This window comes from Sinohyriopsis cumingii, chromosome 19 (assembly GCF_028554795.1).
Source record: "Sinohyriopsis cumingii isolate HCF-2022 chromosome 19, ASM2855479v2, whole genome shotgun sequence".
NCBI classification, from domain to species: domain Eukaryota; kingdom Metazoa; phylum Mollusca; class Bivalvia; order Unionida; family Unionidae; genus Sinohyriopsis; species Sinohyriopsis cumingii.
In genome coordinates this window covers 11,347,923-11,370,418 of record NC_142979.1, presented here as the reverse complement: position 1 = coordinate 11,370,418, position 22,496 = coordinate 11,347,923, and the positions used below count along the sequence as shown (strand labels likewise).

The window sequence follows — 22,496 nt, the reverse complement described above, 5'->3', positions numbered from 1 at the left end:
TCACATCATCTTGATATTTGTTTATGCTGTTTTAATATTGGCAGAATAGGTCCTGGTTTTTAGTTGCATGTTTCATCTTGAATGCGAAATCAAGTATAAACACCATATTTTGGGGTATTCCAATATACATTAAAGACCGAAAGCTTTTAGCCTTAAATATTTCCTTTTCTAAATATCTTCAATTTTTCCTATTAAATTTTCTTATGTTACTTATTTAGGCTCGAACAGTAACAAAAGAAAGAGTGAAAACAACAAGCTTTGAAACGTTCAACAAATAATTTATTTCCCTGGAAATACGTAACAAACAGAAATTCCTTAACTCCTAATACAAAGCAAATTGTCATCCTATAATTATATGTTATGCTACCCGCTACCCTACGCCCTCTCTAAACTCGAATAAAACTTGGGAAAAAATTGTAGTTGCTAAATTTCTGATACACGATTGAACAGATTAGCTACAGTTAGCATTTGTTGTCGTGGTCTATATATGAGACAAAGACCTGAATTTGTATAAATGGGCACGGAAGGATAACACAGACCAGATTATAACTGCCAGTAGATTAAATTGAAGTATTTACACCATGACCTAGAGCCCACTTTTAAGGTCAATTATTAATAACTAAATACTTGTAGGAAAGCACTTTTTATTAGTTTTGTATCTAATTGTGATTGATGTTATTCATTTTTGCATACATGATCACTATCAAGTTTTTGTTTCTTTTGTTTTAAACACCATGGTTTATTAACCTGGCATGGAGCCTCGCTTTCGATGCTTTGACGACTGAGACAGACAAAGCACTATTCTAAAAATCAGATTCACTCAACTTAATCTTGAACTCATACACCCCACCCACCCCAGAGAGAGAGAGAGAGAGAGAGAGAGAGAGAGAATGAATGTTAACATATTACCCATCATTTGTATCAGATCCACTCGGAGATACATATATGTGAAAATCAGATCCTAATATTTCTGTACCAAGAATCAAGATCACAGCTACAAAACACTGTCGTTTCAAATAACGATCCATGGTCAGTGTAAGTTTTTGTTACAGGTGTGTGTATTCATTTAGATGATTCACTTTCTTGGCTTTAGCTATATGTCACACAGAAAGGTTATCTTCGAGATAACATGACAGCAAATAAGGCATCTGGCACCACTGGAACGACTGATAGGAATATCTTAGATTCTGACATTAAGTCAAGATGTGTTATGACCAACCGAGAGAAAAGTAGTCAACCCCACCACACCACACCCCCCCAAAACCCCATTCCAAATTCAATCAGTACATGAATCAAAGTACGATAGATGCTGACCTGTCTAAAACATATTCCCTTCCTTATTTTTACTAAGTGGTTTCTACATTTTCATTACACAGACACATACAAATGTATAATCCTTAAAACAATCAACCATAAATAGTAAAACATTTCGATACTGATAAACGTTTTCTCAGAATAAGCATAGGTTCGAAAAGTACAAAGAAACATAATTGGGGTTAATACAGACAGTGCTTTTATGTAAATACTTAATACAGAAAAAACCAGAAGTTCAATTTACAGTAAAAATCATACAACATCGGAGAAAGAAAATAAATAAAATCTTGTGGAAGGACGTTACTGTTAATGAATCCAGAAGATAGGTGGATATATTACACAACCATATTGATAGACACAAGGTAGATGTATTAAATTACCATATTAATGAATACAATATAAATATATTACACAACCATATTGATGGACACAATGTAGAAATATTATGCAACCATATTTATGGACACAATGTAGATATATTACACAACCATACTGATAGACACAATGTAGATGTATTAAACAACCATATTGATAGACTCAATGTAGATATATTGTACAACCATATTGATAGACAATGTATATGTATTATACAACCATACTGATAGACACAATGTAGATATACTACACAACCTCATTGATAGACGCAATGTAGATATATTGTACAACCATATTGATAGACAATGTATATGTATTATACAACCATACTGATAGACACAATGTAGATATACTACACAACCATATTGATAGACGCAATGTAGATATATTGTACAACCATATTGATAGACTCAATGTTGATACGTTATGCAACCGTATTGATAGACACAGTGTAGATATATTACACAACCATATTAATGGATACAGTGTAGATATATTAAACAACCACATTGATGGACACAATGTAGATATACAACCATATTAATCAACACGATGTAGATATATTACACAAGCATATTGATAGACATAATGTTGATGTATTACAGAACCATATTGACGGACACAATGTAGACATATTACACACAATCATATTGATGGACACAATGTAGATATATTGCACACAATCATATTGATGGATGCAATCGATCAATAAACAGATATATGGATTTTTTGCGAGTTTAAGTCGGTACAGCTAGCGAAAGGCCAAAAGTCTGCAACAGCTTATTTATCTGTCTTGGCATATATGCATATGGAACGCACACATATAGAATATATGCATATGGAAAGCCCACTTATAGAATATATGCATATGGAACGCACACATACAGAATATATGCATATGGAACGCACACATAAAGAATATATGCATATGGAACGCACATATATAGAATATATGCATATGGTATACCCACATATAGAACATATGCATATGGAACGCGCACATATAGAATAGGTCCATATGAAATACCCACATATAGAATATATGCAAACGGAACGCACACATATAGAATATATGCATATGGAACGCACACATATAGAATATATGCATATGGAACGCACACATATAGAATAGATACATATGGAACGCACACATACAGAATATATGCATATAGAACGCCCACATATAGAATAGGTCCATATGGAATACCCGCATATAAAATATATGCATATGGAACGCCCACATATAGAATATATGCATATGGAACGCCCACATACAGAATATATGCATATGGAATACCCACATATAGAATATATGCATATGGAACACCCACATATAGAATAGATAAATATGGAACGCAAACAGAATATATGCATATGGAACGCCCACATATAGGATATATGCATATGGAACGCCCACATATAGAATAGATGCATATGGAACGCACACATATAGAATATGTGCATATGGAACGCACACATATAGAATAGATGCATATGGAACGCCCACATATAGAATATATGCATAAGGATTGCCTACATATAGAATAGATGCATATGGAAAACCACATATAGAATATATGCATATGGAATACCCACACATAGAATATATGCATATTGAACGCCCACATATAGAATAGATACATATGAAACGCACACAGAATATATGCATATGGAACGCACAGATATAGAATATATGCATATGGAACTCCCACATATAGAATAGATGCATATGGAACGCCCACATATAGAATATATCCATATGGAATACTCACATATAGAATATATGCATATGGAACGCCCACATATAGAATATATGCATATGGTACGCCCACATATAGAATATATGCATATGGAATACCCACATCCAAATTATATGCATATGGAACGCCCTCATATAGAATATATGCATATGGAATACCCAGATATAAAATATATGCATATGGAAGGCCAGATATAGAATATTTGCATATGGAACGCCCAGATATAAATAGATGCATATGGAGTACCCACATATAAAATATATGCATATGGAACGCCCACATATAAAATAGATGCATATGGATTGCCTATATATAGAATAGATGCATGTGGAACGCCCACATATACAATAGATGCATATGGAAACCCCACAGATAGAATAGATACATGTGGAAGGCCCACATATAAAATAGTCAAGAAGTAATGATTTGACAAAAGGCAGTCTTCTTAATTTCATGGGAGAGATTGTAAATAATCAGTACATAAATTAGAAAACGGAATAGGAGTTCATATTGGGGGAATATTTAATGTGGTGTTACCTGTATATGACTGCAGAATATTTTCGTATTCACTATGGAATGAATTTGAAAGTTAAAATATTGGGGCTATGCACTGGTCATTCTATTTTATATTACTGGCGTATAATAAATGCTGAAAGTCTATGGGTTTTCTTAAAATATTCAGGATTTGCGCCCAGCTTTTAGTAAAATGTTTAGGACCAGTAACCCAGGATTTTTAATTAAAACTTTGAGGAGCAGGGGCCTACTGTCTTTGTTGGAGCAAATTTAGAATGCAAAATAAAAAACAAGTCTTAGCAAACTTTTCTGAAAGAAAAGTGACTTAGTCTTTTTTCATAAAATTGTTAAGACCTGTGGCACAAGGCTTTCTCCAAATGAATTTTAATACTAGTGGCCAAGTTATTTTTCAGAAACTTTAGAAGACCATTGACCCAGTCTTTCATACAATTATGAAGTGCAGTTGCACAGGTGTTTCATAATATTATCTGTGTCACTGCTGAGGTTGTATCGTTCAATTTTAAAGACGAGTGACCAAGGGTTTGAAATACATTTTAATAGGATAGGGGAAAGAGGCGGCTAAGGGGTTTTCAAAAGAAAGAAATAAAAGTGAATTATTGTGGAAACAAAACAGGTGAAGAGTCCCACGATGAACTATTTCCCTACTACTTATATTTCTTTGTCATTCTCATTGTACGATATTTGTTATGTACGACTAGGTCTTGGAAACAAATGTATAATGATAAGCACTCCAAGCCTGTGGTCAACATGCATGAAATAGGGAATATTTCGTGCAGTATATGTTCATATTTTGATGTTAACAGAATATTACTCGAGTCGTGATGTTAGCTGGCACGTATCAAACGAGGTTTGAAAATATATGACTCGAGCTGCTTTCTGCATGCTGTGAATGCTTCACGTTTCCTTTCATATTTTGTTTTGAAAATGACTTACGTTTTTAAAAGGATTCCCTTTTTATTGATGAAAAGATTTGATCTACTCCGAAACGTGGTTTTGGCAGGAAGTAGTTCCTGACCATGGCATATATTACATTATACTGTTTTCAGAAACCACAAATCCATGTATGACCTATCGTAACGTCCATCTTACACATAAATTAGTGTTATTAACCTCGTTTATTCTGTACAATAGCGTATCAAGTCTGAATAGGAGCTTCGTAGATCAAAGAGCCAGACCTATTAGACATGTTAGGTATATACTAGTAACACAGATTTCGGACACCAGCAATCGACGTATCCAAATTTAATTAATTGATTGGCCAAAGGTCCGATTGAATTTGATTTTGAAATAAATCACTTCCCAAATACTTTGTTAGATTATCCCCTTATTCAACTGAACAAGAAATTTCTACCCTTTGCTTTCCGTCTTCAGCACTAAAGGAACCTTTAAGTTTGTACTGAGTTTGAAGATTTTTTTGAATCCTAGACAAATGCACTGCTGCTTCTTAATTACATTTAGCTGACTTAGCTCACAGGCTTTTCTTTGCATCTTGGCTGGGAGTGGCGCTCTCAGTAAATGTTAAAGTAGTCAAAGAAAAGGGGAAGGATTTGATCTCTATTAATATCGACGAATATTCGAATTACATACAAACACGTCTAACGAATTAGACAAATTTGTATTTAAAAAATCACCCCCATCTATGTGTGTATGTATGTGTGTGTGTGTGTCTCTGTGTGTATCTATTTGTGTGCGTGTATGTGTGTCTGTATGTGTATCTGTCTGTTTGTGACTTAGATTTGTAAGGTACCTTTAACAATTTCTCACTCATATCGCTACAATGTCACTATTGTGGATGTTCATACTGATGTTCAGCACTAGGACATTATGCCGCAGACATATAGCATCATGTACCACCTGAAACTAGGTCGACCAGTCCTAAAAGTAACCTCCTAATGCTGTACGCACACTCAGGCAGCTGCTAGTAACATTTTTATTAGTCTTTGGTATGACTCGGTCGGGGTTCGAACCCGAGATCTTCCGATACCGAGGCGGACGCTCTAACCACTTATCCCACCGGAAAGGTCTACACATACATACATACACTTAGATTTTGGAGCACCCTGCATATTTAGAAGAAGAAACAAAATAGTGTGTGTGTGTGAATGTGTGCGTGTTTATGATGGCGTGTGTTAATTTAATTAATTAAGCTAATTGCTGGAATTAGTAATTTCGGAAAGAGCTAAGTAACCTTGAGCAAGAGAATATTTTACTGACAGTCAGCATCTGTACTACTGTGATTCATGAACAGATTCAACCTGGAATATTTGGGGTCGTGGGGTGGGGTTCCACCATTTATATCTGACGTAATACGCTTAAAAGACGCTTCTCAGATACAAAATGAAGCTTGTTAGAAAGCCCTACTCTCGGCTTTTCATTACACGTCTTGAACTATATGTCAGAATCTAAGATTCTTCATATCTTCCGTTCCAGTTGTGCCAGATGCCTCATTTGGAGTCATGTTATCTCCAAGATAACCTTTCTGTATTCCATGTATTTAAAGCAAAGATACTCAAATGATCAGAATGACACAAGCTTGGACTAATCATGGGTCATTATTTGAAACTACAGTGTATTGTGGGTGTTTGCTTGATTCTTGGTACAGAAATATTAGGATCTGATTTTCACATATATGTATCTCCAAGTGGAGCTGATACAAATGATGGGTAATATGTTAATTTTCATTTTCTCTATTAATATATTTGTATTCTGAATCTCTTTATCTGTGCGCTTGTGATAGCATGTATTTGCTTCATTAACAAATGATTTCCAGGTAGCAAGTTGTTTTATTTCTTTTACTGTATAATCTACGTATTATTGAAAATCGTTGGTAGGAGGTGTCGAAAAATAAATTTTCAAGTCTGACTGTTGCATGTACACGTTTATAACAACAAAAATTGGCGTTAAAATATCAATATCATCACAAATAACGTTAGGCATGCCTGCGAGTTTCCTATCTAATATAAAATCTTGGTCGCATATCTTTCGTGAGGCAGTCCCAGTTCAATGACTTTTGAGACACGCGCCTGTACAAATGGATGGAAAGTGGACGACACCATTCCTTCATTTTGGTTTGTATCACACTGGACAACAAATTTTTACAAAAGTCATGTTACTGAAATAAAATTAGTCAATTCTTATCAATTTTTATGTGCTGAACACGAATATGACAGTCAAATTGCAAAATTGGCTCTAGTTTCTTTGTAATCTGCAAGAAATTAATGTTTACATAACGAAATGCATTCCAATAGTAAAAGGTCAACTGTAATAGCCTACCTATAAAAAATCAAGTCATTGACTACATCTTAGATTTCTTCGCCTGACTCTTGTACAGCTGTTTGGGAGCATCTCTGAGGAGTGTCCAGCAGTAGTCAGCCAGCATTGTAGTGGACCATTTTCCCTGGTATCTTTGTTCCATTGTTGCGATATCTTGATGAAAACGTTCGCCGTGTTCATCACTAACAATACCACAGTTGCTAGGAAAGAAATCCAAATGGGAATGAAGGAAGTGAATCTTTAGAGACATATTGCAGCCAAGTTTCTTATACTTCATCAACATGTCTTCTACTAGTTCCTTATAGTTTTCTGCCCTAACATTTCCGAGGAAGTTTGTAGAAACTAGGCGAAAAGCATTCCATGCTTGTTTCGCGTCACCTTCCAGCAAGTTGTTGAACCGGTCATCTTTGAAAAGCTCTCGAATCTGAGGACCCACAAAAACTCCCTCTTTAATCTTTGCTTCGCTGAGTCGAGGGAATTTTTCATGCAGGTATCGGAATGCTGGCAAAGTCCGGTCAATGGCTTTCACGAAGTTCTTCATCAAACCTAGTTTGATGTGAAGGGGTGGTAGCAAGATTTTCTGAGCCTCAACCAGAGCTGGGTGTTGGATATTCTTCTCTCCAATGGCTACATTCTGCCTGTGAGTCCATTCCTTCCTCATGTAGTGCATTTCCCTTGCTCGGCTATCCCACTCGCATAAGAAACACATGTATTTTGTATATCCTTGCTGCAGTCCCATTAAAAGGGCAACTACCTTCAAATCACCACAGAGGTGCCAGCTGTACTTGTTATACTCAATGGAATTCAGTAGCTGCCTTAAGTTATCGTATGTCTCTTTCATGTGGACAGCATACGCTACTGGAATAGATGGAAGAATGTTTCCATTGTGCAAAAGCACAGCCTTGAGACTCAGTTTCGAAGAGTCCACAAATAGTCTCCATTCTTGTGGGTCATGAGTGATTTTTAAAGCATTCATGAGGCCCTCAATATCGGAACAGAATATCAGATTACTTTCCTTTCTGAAGAAAGGCTTCAATTGCTGGTGGCGCTTTCGATATGCAGTAATTGTGACATCTTCTTCTAGAAGATTCCATTGTTGGAGTCTTGATCCTAGCAATTCTGCCTTGTTCTTTGATAAGTCCAAATCACGAATCAGGTCATTTAGTTCTTCCTGTGTTATTCTGTGTGGGGTTGATGATGCACCACAGTGAAAATCTGGATCACTGCATGCTGATGGACCAGGAGAAGAACAGGTCGACTCACCTTTGTCTTCGTCAGATGAATCAAGAGAATATTCTGCTGGAGGTTCTGGAATAGGAAGTCCCTCACCATGTGGAACTGGTCTCAATGCAGACGGAATGTTTGGGTAGACTATTCTCGACTTCTTTTGCTTCGTTATTCCGCCGGAAAGAGGAGGAACCAAGCAGAAGTAACAGTCATTTAGGTGGTTGCTTGGCTCTCTCCACACCATTGGGACTGCAAACGGCATTGATGACCTTTTGCAATTCAACCACTGTGAAAGCTGTGTTGTACATGTAGCACAGCATATATGCGGAGCCCAAGGCTTGTCTTGGTCACCAACCTTGCATCCGAAGTAAAGATGATATGCCTTCTTCACTTGAGAATTGATACTTTTCTTATGGTTGGCAAATGTCACTTCCCCACAAATATAGCAAAAATTGTCCGCGGTATTAACACACTTTCGAGGCATTACTGTTCTTTATTGTACGTAAATGGATAAAATAATAAGTTTTATGTAACAGTAGCTTGAACTGTCTCGCACAACGTCTAAAATATTTTAAATGCTGAACCTATCTGATTGGGCTTTATATAGTACACTGCTTACGTCAGCTTCAGCAGCCGCCTGGCATTAGTATAATAGGCCTACACATGTATAGTACACTGCTGACGTCAACTTACTTCAGCAGCCGCATGGCATTAGTATTGCATTGCATCAGAAAATGATGCAATCAACTGTGGATGATGTGAGCATGATGGTATTATGCAATGTTACATCATTATTCCGGATGTTGCTGCAGTCCTACTGGAGAAATTTACACAGTGAAACATAGAAAATGAGGTATATGAATATCTTCAAAACGAGAGCCAATACAAATTTTTCACGGTTATATTCGTGTTCGGCACACCAAAATACTACAGATTAGGGCCTTTTCAAGTCAGTAATGATTTCACTGTTGACCAGTGTCATCTTTCGAATCATTAAAAACTCAAACATAATTCTTCCTATAATAAAGGTTCATAAATGGAGAAGTAATTATTATACCAAAATTTCCGAAACTCTTCATATGGAAAATACAATGGAAATATAGCTGTTTCTTGTTTCGAATATGAACCTAAATTAACCCAATTTATAGCGTGCTTTCCTCCAAACATTACGGTGCTTATATTTTCTTTAAACGTCTAATTCAAATTGAGATATATGACCAATACATAATTTAGTATACCAATACTGAAATAGCTACATGAATAACACGAAGAATGCCGCTCCGGTGACCTTAGTGGTTAGAACGTCTGCTTCGCTTGTGGAAGGTCGTGGGCTCAAACCGAACCGAGCCATACCAAAGACATACAAAATCTGGCCACTAAAACATCAATTCGACCAATAAAATATGCCTTATGTAAGTAACAATTGCAAGTTAGATTATCAATATAAATTATGATGTAGAAGTCAATAGTTTATACACTTGACAAACAAGAAGTTGTATAAATAAAAAAAAGTTTAAATCGATAGAAAATCTTACAGTTAGCCTACTGTCATAACGTAGAGATTCTGCGACTTTCATCCATTGATGTGGATCAATATGTTCTGTAATAAAACAATATACACTTATTTGAATTTATTGATGCCACAGAGATTTCTTGATTTCGCTGACACATCTGAACCGTGAATAGTTCTTTCCAAAAGCGTTGAAAATGCCCAGGTTGAGATTAATTTAGTTTTAGGAAGATATATACAACACTAGAATACTTCCATGTAGAACGATATTATGATGCATCATATCTATTTTACTGCATCATAATGTATCTCTCTATGAAGATATTGTACTGCATCAGAATGTATCTATCTAGAAAGGTATTGTACTGCATCAGAATGTATCTATCTAGGAAGATATTGTACTGTATCAGAATGTATCTATCTAGGAAGATATTGTACTGCATCAGAATGTATCTATCTAGGAAGATATTGTACTGCAGAAGAATGTTTCTATATAAGAAGATATTGTACTGCATCAGAATGTATCTATCTAGGAAGATATTGGATTGCATCAGAATGTATCTATCTAGGAAAATAACGTAATGCGTCAGAATGTATCTGTCTAGGAAGATATTGTACTGCATCAGAATGTATCAATCTAGGAAGATATTGTACTGCATCAGAATGTATCTATATAGGAAGATATTGTATTGCATCAGAATGTATCTATCCAGGAAGATAACATAATGCGTCAGAATGTATCTATCTAGGAAGATATTGTACTGCATAAGAATGTATCTATCTAGGAAGATATTGTACTGCATCAGAATATATCTATCTAGGAAGATATTGTATTGCATCAGAATGTATCTATCTAGGAAGATAATGTAATGCATAAGAATGTATCTATCTAGGAAGATAATGTAATGCATAAGAATGTATTTATCTAGGAAGATATTGTACTGCATCAGAATGGATCTCTCTAGGAAGATAATGTAATGCATCAGAATGTATCTATCTAGGAAGATATGGCACTGCATCAGAATGTATCTATCTAGGAAGATATTGTATTGCATCAGAATGTATCTATCTAGGAAGATAATGTAATGCATAAGAATGTATCTATCTAGGAAGATATTGTACTGCATCAGAATGTATCTATCTAGGAAGATATTGTACTGCATCAGAATATATCTATCTAGGAAGATATTGTATTGCATCAGAATGTATCTATCTAGGAAGATAATGTAATGCATAAGAATGTATCTATCTAGGAAGATAATGTAATGCATAAGAATGTATTTATCTAGGAAGATATTGTACTGCATCAGAAAGTATCTATCTAGGAAGATAAGGTAATGCATAAGAATGTATCTATCTAGGAAGATAATGTAATGCATAAGAATGTATTTATCTAGGAAGATATTGCATTGCATCAGAATGTATCTATCTAGGAAGATAACGTAATGCGTCAGAATGTATCTGTCTAGGAAGATATTGTACTGCATCAGAATGTATCAATCTAGGAAGATATTGTACTGCATCAGAATGTATCTATAAAGGAAGATATTGTATTGCATCAGAATGTATCTATCTAGGAAGATAACATAATGCGTCAGAATGTATCTATCTAGGAAGATAATGTAATGCATAAGAATGTATCTATCTAGGAAGATATTGTACTGCATCAGAATGTATCTATCTAGGAAGATATTGTATTGCATCAGAATGTATCTATCTAGGAAGATAATGTAATGCATAAGAATGTATTTATCTAGGAAGATATTGTACTGCATCAGAATGGATCTATCTAGGAAGATAATGTAATGCATCAGAATGTATTTATCTAGGAAGATATTGTACTGCATCAGAATGGATCTATCTAGGAAGATAATGTAATGCATCAGAATGTATTTATCTAGGAAGATATGGCACTGCATTAGAATGTATCTATCTAGGAAGATATTGTATTGCATCAGAATGTATCTATCTAGGAAGATAACATAATGCGTCAGAATGTATCTATCTAAGAAGATAATGTAATGCATAAGAATGTATTTATCTAGGAAGATATTGTACTGCATCAGAATATATCTATCTAGGAAGATATTGTATTGCATCAGAATTATTTTAACAAGAACTATATTTGTTATTTTTTAACAGGTTATCGAATTCCAGTTCCCTACTAACTATTGCTGCAGCTTTACCAAAAGTACTTGCTCACGACGTTGCAGGAAATAGTATGCATGATTTTATAGAGAATTTATCTACGTACGGCCACACACACACAAGAAACACACACACACACACACACACACATACATATATATATATATATATATATATATATATATATATATATATATATATATATATATATATATATATATATATATATATATATATAGTAGCAGATATCGACATACATTCGAGGTTTTATATGTATGCAAAAATGGTTACAATTTGCATTCATTATAAATGATACGCATTGCTTTTATACCACGCTATAATAATATTATAACACATTTGGAGTATGCGCATTTTGTTATAGTGCCCCGTTTTAAGGAATTCTTAGATTTTTGTGATTACTTTTCTGATTATTGGAATTTGGTGCAATAGAAACATTCCTTTGCCAGAAATAATTAGCCAATTACTAGGAGCAAACGTCACTGAGTAAAGTGTTAGTTTCCATCATGTCGTGGTTCACTAGCAGTGAATTCAGGTCCAAACTGAATGAGTTTCCCTGAATAACAAAGTCCCTGTTAAAATCTAATGGTGTACATTGATGGTGTGACTGCATTGATAGTATTTAAGGTAGGAAACCGGTAAATTACACAATGGAATCGATAAGAAGGGACTGCTTGTGTTACGGAAACCTAGCGAAGACAAACCATGCACATGTGCGGTTGATATATATTTGGCAGGTTGTGAAATCTGTGGTCTTGCATTGATTAGAGTAAAATTTATGTATAGAATGAACACGTCAGGCTTTCTAATTTACAACTGAAGTTGTATGGAAGTTTTTGGAAATTTGGGGTAAACTTGTCTTCTAGCGGGGATCACGACAGGTTTGACACCGCTCGGTCAAGTAAAGACCCCTGGCTTGTAACAATATTCACATTTGTAAATAAAGACGAATATATATTTATTCAACTCTACTGTAAGAAATTCTGAATACAAAACGTCATGATGGAAATATTTATGAAAATTGATGTTATTTAGCCTTATTGGCACATTAAATTATTTACATGAATTACAGATACGAAATGTTGGAAACACAAGAAAACAAACCTTGATCGAGTATTTGTCATGTTTTATGCAATGCGTTTAATATAAGGTTTTATTCCTTCTCGATTGAAAGGCTGTTTTTAAAAATGAATTTACATGTATGATGTCATATTTTAAGATTGCCTTCCATTCCGACAAATAACGGGTGACGTCCTAATCTTTAATTGGTGCTTTCTTTTTTTATAAGATGTGTTTATTGAATTGATGCCCGGATATCACGATCTTCATTCCACACTCACGTTTAATCATCTTTACAAGGCAAAAGTCACTGTTCGTGCATATCAAGGCGGGGAAGTGCACGTGGTAAAGTATAAAACGATCGCGCTTAGACTAATAAATCATTCAAGTAATTTCTTGCTGAATTTTCTACAAACTGATTGCCGTGCATTGGAAACAATATCGTTCAAAAACTACATTACAAAACTCGAATCACGTTTTAATTTATGCTGTCTGTTTAATAAATCGTGGCCTGAAACTCTAAACTAACGTGAAACAAATTAATACCAGTGAAATTATATTCAGCAATATACAATGACTACCGCAGTGTGTTTGATGGTAGCTATGAAATGAAATATTACCAAAATATGTAGTTGATCGGGATATATAATGGAAAATATGTACAAAGTCCTCACGTTACATTTTGTTTCTATGGTTTCTTCAATATATATATATATATATATATATATATATATATATATATATATATATATATATATATATATATATATATATATATATATATATACTTCTGAGGAAATACATAACCTTATGTGGGGCTTTGAATCCAACGGGGCTATGAATGCACAGGTTTTGGGTGACACTCTTCCGACATCGATGTATCGATTTTCGTGGTAGCATATCTGCAGACCGTATCCTATCCGTATGTACTCAAATCACGCTGTGTCCAAAGACACCACTTACTCTGTTACTTATTGGAGGACAGCTATTCTGTGTTGTCAGATTGCAGTGGCTAATTGTTGCTATCTATATACAGTTTGCACAAAAATTATTTGTTAGTTGTTTGTTTTGTTTTTTTCTATTTGAACGCAGTGAAAGACCCGATCGGTTCGACTTCTATGCAGATTTTACCATTGAAGCAAACCGCATCCGACGCAAATTAGGAGAATAGTAAAACTATATCGGTTCCGAGAAAAATCTGTATGACTTTGTCAAAACCACTTTTGATGGTATGCTGACATGAACTGCTACGAGTCGGCTTTTCTGCAGTATAAAGGTCTTTAATGTTTAACAGATCTTAATGTTTTCTGTTTCGAAAAGCCACCACGCTAACAGTATTGTTAGAGTACCACGTCGCTGTTTTTCTTTTTTTCTTGCCGTTGATATTTGTTTGCATACAATTGGTTGTACCTGGAAGCCAGCATTGGACTAAGATCTGCTATGATATTATCTACCAAGCGCAGTTCTTTTACAAGAGCATCGATGCTGTAAGCGGTCAACGCAAAGACGTTTAGAAGTGATTTAAATCCTTCATGTACGTGATAAAATAAATCCGAGAAATTGCCTTGATATTGGTCTGAAACCCATTTGAATTCGCCACGTGAACAAGTTCAAGCAGAAGGCTTGGCTGAAATATTATATTGACATGAACACGGGAAAAAGAAAAGCTGCTACAAAAGAGTTTGAAAAGACCGTCTTCTAGTTTTGGCATGACAATGGAGAATATTAGAAAGCGAGTGAAAGTTGAAATAATCAACAAGCAAGAGACGCATGGCAAGCTAATTGCCTAACTTGGTTTTGTCTCGAAGAAGATATTAGATCTTGTAGCGTTCTATAGAAATAAGATATTAGATCTAGTAGTGTTCTATAGAAATAAGGTATTAGATTTAGTAGTGTTCTGTAGAAATAAGATATTAGATCTAGTAGTGTTCTATAGAAATAAGATATTAGATCTAGTAGTGTTCTGTAGAAATAAGATATTAGATCTAGTAGCGTTCTATAGAAATAAGATATTAGATCTAGTAGCGTTCTATAGAAATAAAAATAAGATATTAGGTATAGTAACGTTCTATAGAAATAAGATATTAGATCTAGTAGCGTTCTATAGAAATAAGATATTAGATCTGGTAGCGTTCTGTAGAAATAAGATCGAGTAGCGTTCTATAGAAATAAGTTATTAGATCTAGTAGCGTTCTATAGAAATAAGAATCTCACCCTTGTCAATTAGCCAATAAACATTATGCGAGGATGAATACATTAAAAATAAACGAGCACGTGCAACATACAGTAACACCCAACACTATCAGACTTTCTGTATGCGATGACAAGCGATATGCTTTGGATTATGGTTGCCCATGGCAAATTCAGTCAAAAAAGAACAGCAATGTTGTTGCTGACCTGAATATGACCAAAGTTACAAAGCAAAGTGAAAACCTGGCAAATAAAATGTTTTCTGCTTGTCAGTGCAACAATATTATGCAGCCATTATTATGAGCGTTTCCCCTGCTTTTGATATCAATGGAAAGAGTTCTTGTATACATGTAATGGTATTCGTTGCCATGACAGGAAGAGCTTGCTTAAAGTTGGCTGAACCTCCATTACCACTCCTAGCGCATTAATTCCACGTGACCATCTCTAGGTTAAACATTTTGTTATTGATTTTATCGTTATTTAGATGTCATGTGCTCAAGACAATATCATTAAACAGTTGAGTACAAACCGACGAATAAATTGCTCTTTATAGCAACATCCTAGACTGAAACGTTTGCTATGCAGTAGCCATTATGTAGTGGCTGCTTGAGAAGGACTTTCTGTTGCAACACACGTCGTACGTCGCCGTCTTCAATCGCTTCCCACCAATTGTAAGCGGGATGCGTTCTCCAGATCATTGTCCTTTACTATAGTCATTTCTCTCATTATAGTGATTTCAGAACCAAAACCAAATATAACACAAACGTTAAATTCTAATCTAGTATATTTTCGTGCGATATTTGCAGACATTCTTGTCAAAACTGGAATATAGGCAACAGCGACTTGCGACATGAGATCTGGCAACTCAAAAGTGTTGTCCTCTAATAGGTAATATAGTAAGTGGTGTATTGAGACGCAGTGGGATTTTAGTACATAGAAATGGGATCACGCATTGCCTACCGAGCTTTTCGCACACCATGACCTCATTCCACAAGCGGTTTCCATTGGATAGTGGCTTTAACACCTGTATGCACCCTCCAAAAACGAGGTCGGGAGAGGGTGACTAAAACCTGTGTGATCATAGCTCCCTTTTGTCTACTAATATCGCACAATTTGGAATTGAAAATTGAGTAACATATTGTCTGGTTCGCAGTTTCCACGAAACACAGTAGAAAGTTAAAATCATGTTGCAATGAATAAGATAACGCATTCTAATTGCTATTTCTTTTTCTTTTAATGTTCAGACCGGTGGAAAAAGAATTCCGGTTAATCTATTCAAAAACGTTACCGATGTCAACATTCTACATCGTCTTACTCCTCAAGCTCAACACTTTGTAAGTATAAAAACGTATTATGTCTATGAAATGCTAAGTGTACGGCTAAAGCAAGCTATCATAGTGTGTCTAGGGACTGCGAAATGTACAGTTTAACTAAATAAAAGCTATGTGTCGTGGTATTGCAAAGTATACAGTGTAAGTAAACAAGCGTAGTATGTCTGTGAATTGCTGAATGTACAAGTTCTTTTAAAGTTATCAATCCTTATGCATGATCTAAAGAAGCAGTCAAGCATTGGTGGGTGGGTGGTGGAGCAAATAATTGCAGTTTGGTTTTAGTTTGTATCCCTATATTATTGGACATAATTACATTTTGTTGATATATTAGATAGCTGTACTTATGTATGTATGTATGTATGTATGTATGTATGTATGTATGTATGTATTCACTCGCTCATTTATGTAGGTAGGTAGATAGGTGCGCAGCTATGATTGTCGATGCATGAATGAGAGAATGAATCTATCTATCAATCTATCAATCTATCTATCTTTAAAGCTTAAGATTTTATTCCAAACTTGTTCTTCTTATAGGTAAAAGTGATACACCTCCCAGATGCTGGGATAACTAATTATGGTAAAATCAACGAATATGGATTTTACATTACGAGGGCGGCACCACTAGAAATATTTTGGAACGGTGAGCCAGCGAGGCTGGCACGATATCCTAATCAGGTGGCTTACTTGAACTCTTTCTGAGTAACCTTCTCCATGAACTGGAAATACGTACAAATTAATGATTGTATCTTTATCACATGAGGAAAAAAATGATCGCATCCTGTAAAGTCGTGAAAAGCATGTCTTTCTAGCACATTCTGATACATCGAGGGTTATGAATATGCCAGGTATGACGTTGTAACGTCATTATATATATATATATATATATATATATATATATATATATATATATATATATATATATATATATATATATTACACTATCTGATTGAACTCAAAATAAATATAATAAATGAATGGCATAAGGTTTATGGATATGTTTCCAAAACTCGCAATGGTCCTCTTTTTTTTAATCTCAAATTTCAGCAGTTGGTGCAAATCACAGATCACATATATGATATTTAAATAATTTATATTTAAATAGTGACATGATTCTTTGTTTACTAAAATATTGTGATCAACTATCGATGTTTTATTTTTAATTTTTCAGGGCTTTTTAAACATAGAGCACGTCCTTGACGGTCAAAACGGCAAAAGGTTTACATACGCAGACCATCATCTTTTGAACTGGACTCAAGAGAACGAAATTTGGACATATGGTTATTGGTAAGTTTGACTGAGCTCGTATTGATGCATTCATATGTAAAAATTGAAGTTCAACATATGTATATCTGCATACAAAACACCTAAACAATCAAAGTCCAACGTATTTGTATTTGCATACGAAGCAAGTAAACGATACCAAATCAGTGATAAGAATTTATCAACAAACGAAAATTCTTAACGGTCAACCCCATTCTCTAATATAAGCGGTTATGAGTCCGTTTCGGCTTCTCTGTGATTTGCAGGCACTTTTATTAGCATTATTCCAAACGGTCCGACAATAGAAACAAGGAAACTATGGATTGTTTGCAACCTAAAACATCACATCTTTCAAAATATATATACCGCTGTCGGGCATTTCTAAGCACAGAAGGTTTCCGTCACCAATACTGAAACAAAACGCATACCAAATTCGACCGATTGGCGAAAATAAAATACTGCAATGCTTACCATTTGAAAAGAATCAACTGTCAACAGAATATTATGTTGAAAAAATATTAATTTTGGACACACGTGTTTTTATGACTCGCAAGGTGTCGGCCTATTATGCGTACAGCTTTGAAAAGATGTAATGTTTATTAATCGGGCTTTGAAATTTAAATACATTACTTTGGACTGTTTCTGTCAGCATTTCCGTCGAGTAATAAAGGTCAGGTTTATAACTAGTTCTACAATATTCAACGTAACATTACCATTAAATGGTAAGATATATTAAGCAAACTAAACCGATCTTGTAAATAAATAAGTAAAATTCAACATTTTATACAAAAAGTAAGCTATTATGTCGAAGAGAAACAACAATGAATGGGATGTAATGTGTTTAGAAAGTCTCGTTTATGGGGTACAAAAATTACTAAACAGTTTAGAAACAGACTATACGCCGGGGAATTTCTTGAGAATCCCGTTCTAGCGACAAGTTTATATTTTGGATAGCAGACGATTTTGTACGTGTGGGACAACTTTTTGCAAAATTGGAAACTTGGATTAAAATGCAATATTGTTTTAAGGTATACATTTACATCTATTATATAATGTATTTATTTATATGATTCTAAAATATACATAGTAAATAGGATTTTCTGGGTTATACGTCCAAGAAGGTCGGATATTTTTGTACACTTTATGTATATCACTTTCCTTATATATTCAGGTACTGGAGTTGGGCAGATAGGTCGGTCAAGGTTGCACAAATTGACACATCCAACCGTACTGTTACCTTGGAAAAACATCCTCTATATGGGCTTCGTATAGGTAGTACAGACGTTTGTAATATCTTTCTATATCTTTCTTGCGTATGTGCCTTTCTCACCTTCTCTAGATACTAAATCAAGATGAAACTCAGAAAATGCACATCTCTTTAATGGATATTGGAGAAAAATTGAAATTTTGAAGAATTTTCACACAGGAGACAAAGTAACATTGTAAAGGAAAATGGTATTGTTCGGTGACAGTAGAACTCATAATTCCAATAACATTTAAAATCAATGCTTGCAAATAGAAAAAGTAACTATACATATATTTGAAGCCAGTTTACCTCCAAGGTGGTGGTTTCTTTAATATTTCGCTTTATTATCTTCAACTGATCTGCGAATAAATGTTCTCCTGGTTAATGGAAGACAAGAATATCCACATTTTTTGAATTTCCAGTAGTTATTATATCATGAACATTGAACGTTCTGAGAATGGCTGAACTAAAGCTGTCGCAGAGAACGTTTGCAACTGCCATTAACAAGGAAAACGTTTATCTGTGTTAGAGAGGTTTGCTTCTTCCAAATGCTCTTTCGGTTCTTACTTTTCTATTTGAAGCCTTTCTCCTTGTCCTTCATAGTCCTTGGCCAGTTTTACGTTTATTTTCAGATGAGTCGGGTTATTTATGTTTCAAAGTTACTTAATCCCACATTTTAAAAATTCTTCATGGAAAAGAAGATATGTCTCTCCATATAAATGAAATAGGAGCACGAGGACACTATCGCCTTCCAGCTTTGTGAATAAACAATAAAGTTTAGAATTTAATGATAACTGTTCATTTAGTTTATCTTGAAATTGCTGTTTTACACGTCAATAGGGATAAGAAATTAATATGTCCAATATTCATCAGCGTCTTTTTAATTAACATAAAGCAGTAAGAGCACTCTATTCTAATCTTAACTTAATTCAAACACTTACTGAACTTTTTCCTTCCATTTCCACTTGCTGGTGCTAGGTCACTATGCAAGCAACGGATCAGGACCAGGATTTCGAGATCAAGGTGGATATTTTAGGTTCTTCAACATTCTGGGAGAGCTTGACGAACCGGTGAGTAATAACCGTTGAATGAAAAATAATGCAAAACTATCCTTGAATATCACTTTGAAATGGTGGAAATATAGTTCTTTGTATTGTTATTTATGTCTTGGAGGATATCGTTAATTAGACCATTTTATTTGTCTTCTGAATTCACCTGTAATGTTATTGCAGACCACATATAAAGCATTATTTGCTTTTAAATAAATTGATGTCGGAAAGTTAACTATACTTACAATATTTCATCTTCTATTATTGTTATTATTATTATTATTATTATTATTAAAGGGCGAATACTACCTAGATCGGACGACGGGCAATTTGTACATCTGGCCTCTTGACCACCAACAAATGCGTGATTCGGACGTTATCTATGTCTCTCTCCTGGACGACTGTGTTGTGTATGTAAAACAAAAATGACCGAGCTTTGTATTTAAAAAATCTATCCGCATTTCATGAGATATTTGTAACAAATATATAAAGTAAAATAAGACACATATATTTATGTCTACATTGTATATCAACCGAATCTCCTTTGTAACTATCTATTAGTATATTGTATCACTTATATATTTAATTTGTATATGTTATGTATATCTGTATTATGTATTTGACCTTTGACCAGATTCAAGCCAATGGCGTACCTGACCAGTGACATTTATTTTGTAAACAACATGATGCATAGCTAATGTTTCCCTATGAGTATAGATTAATTATTCAGATCATTATTAACTGTAGGCATGTTTACTTCAGTTTGAGTTCAAATATAATCTTGATTCTGACCTTAGAAACGTCCAGAAATGGAACTCCCTATTCTGACCTTAGAAACGTCCAGAAATGGAACTCCCTTTTAAGCTGGCAGAGTATTTCCAGAAAATGGCAATTGCGACCTAGGTCAAGAAGAGAAATATATACTTCTATTTACATCAGGATTTTTCAATCTTGCCCTAACATTATAAAGAGAATCAGTCTTATTGTTGCATGGGCTTTTTCATTTGGGTGGCTTTATGAATACAAATTATGTTTCACTGAAATTAAAATGTGTTTAATAATATTCTTGGACTAAAACATTAATTTGGCACTATAGTGAATTCAGACAAGGATATTTTTAATTAGATTATTGTTATATATCAAAAAACTATTAACACCACATCCCAAGACATTGGCAAATAACACATTCAAGACTACAGGCACATCAACACACACACACACACACACACAGACAGACACACACACACACATATATATATATATATATATATATATATATATATATATATATATATATATATATATATATATATATGAAATTATTTGGAACACAACTGGAATTCAGTTAGAACGTCTTACATGTGGACTTGTGATAGATCTTGTAGGAATATTTGGGATTTAATTCACAATACCGCAGGTTCGTTTTAAATTTTGACTTTGCATTCTTGGGAAATAAATTATTGATTATAGGTTTATCCCTCATGTTCGTTTGCAAACTATTATTTTCGTTTTCATTGGACGGTTTTATTGAGGCATTTACGTGATACGTTTTTAATTCAGACTCCGGAATGCGTCCAATATCGTTTTCAAGGATTTCACATTGGAAGCGTGTCGTCGGGGCGGTTTCGTGGCCAGTCTAATTCATGACGTCACTTTCGAAAATCTAGAAGTAAGGAATACAGGTGAGTCATATGTGCTACATGATAAAGTCTGGGCCGGAAGTACTAATGATAATATGTGTCACCATTACCAGAAGAAGGGATTTTATTTAGCACTATTAGATAAGTAATGCAAGGAAAGTGAACAACCTAGATTGTGAGATAAGCACTCATATTTTTGTCAAATTTTAAATTTTTAAATAATTTTATAAATTGAAAACTTTAATTTGTATTTGAACCATACAATTTCTCACTGCCGCTGTCTATCTGTCCGTCGTTCATGAAAGAATAGTGTATTAGTAATATAATATTTTCTCTATACAAAAGTGTCTGGACGTAAGCCAATGATACAGGTGTTCTTTCAAGATGTTACAATATTCTATTTATTATATGCTTTTTTTCTTATGCTTTCTAGATATTTTATAAATTAGTCGGTTAATCCAACTCTCTCTCTCTCTCTCTTTCTATATATATATATATATATATATATATATATATATATATATATATATATATATATATATATATATATATATATATATAT

At 34.3% G+C, this 22,496-nt stretch overlaps 2 protein-coding genes across 2 annotated transcripts in view; one reads left to right on the top strand and one right to left on the bottom strand.

Annotated features, from left to right (window-relative positions):
- The window catches only part of LOC149775131 (uncharacterized), a 100,370-nt gene extending 99,317 nt beyond the window's left edge, over positions 1-1,053 (bottom strand). The window contains exon 1 of the mRNA XM_089943058.1: positions 910-1,053. Within this exon, the coding sequence (XP_089799184.1) occupies positions 910-1,028 (119 nt within the window). The 5' untranslated portion in view covers positions 1,029-1,053. The remainder of the gene's footprint in view (positions 1-909) is intronic.
- A 5,444-nt stretch (positions 1,054-6,497) lies between these two features.
- Positions 6,498-22,496, top strand: part of LOC149775130 (uncharacterized) — a 45,901-nt gene continuing 29,902 nt past the window's right edge. Inside the window, exons 1-10 of the mRNA XM_089943396.1 lie at positions 6,498-6,646; positions 12,136-12,212; positions 13,448-13,563; positions 16,653-16,742; positions 17,274-17,414; positions 17,908-18,023; positions 19,171-19,271; positions 20,224-20,315; positions 20,592-20,704; positions 21,855-21,976. Of these exons, the coding sequence (XP_089799522.1) occupies positions 6,528-6,646; positions 12,136-12,212; positions 13,448-13,563; positions 16,653-16,742; positions 17,274-17,414; positions 17,908-18,023; positions 19,171-19,271; positions 20,224-20,315; positions 20,592-20,704; positions 21,855-21,976 (1,087 nt within the window). The 5' untranslated portion in view covers positions 6,498-6,527. The remainder of the gene's footprint in view (positions 6,647-12,135; positions 12,213-13,447; positions 13,564-16,652; positions 16,743-17,273; positions 17,415-17,907; positions 18,024-19,170; positions 19,272-20,223; positions 20,316-20,591; positions 20,705-21,854; positions 21,977-22,496) is intronic.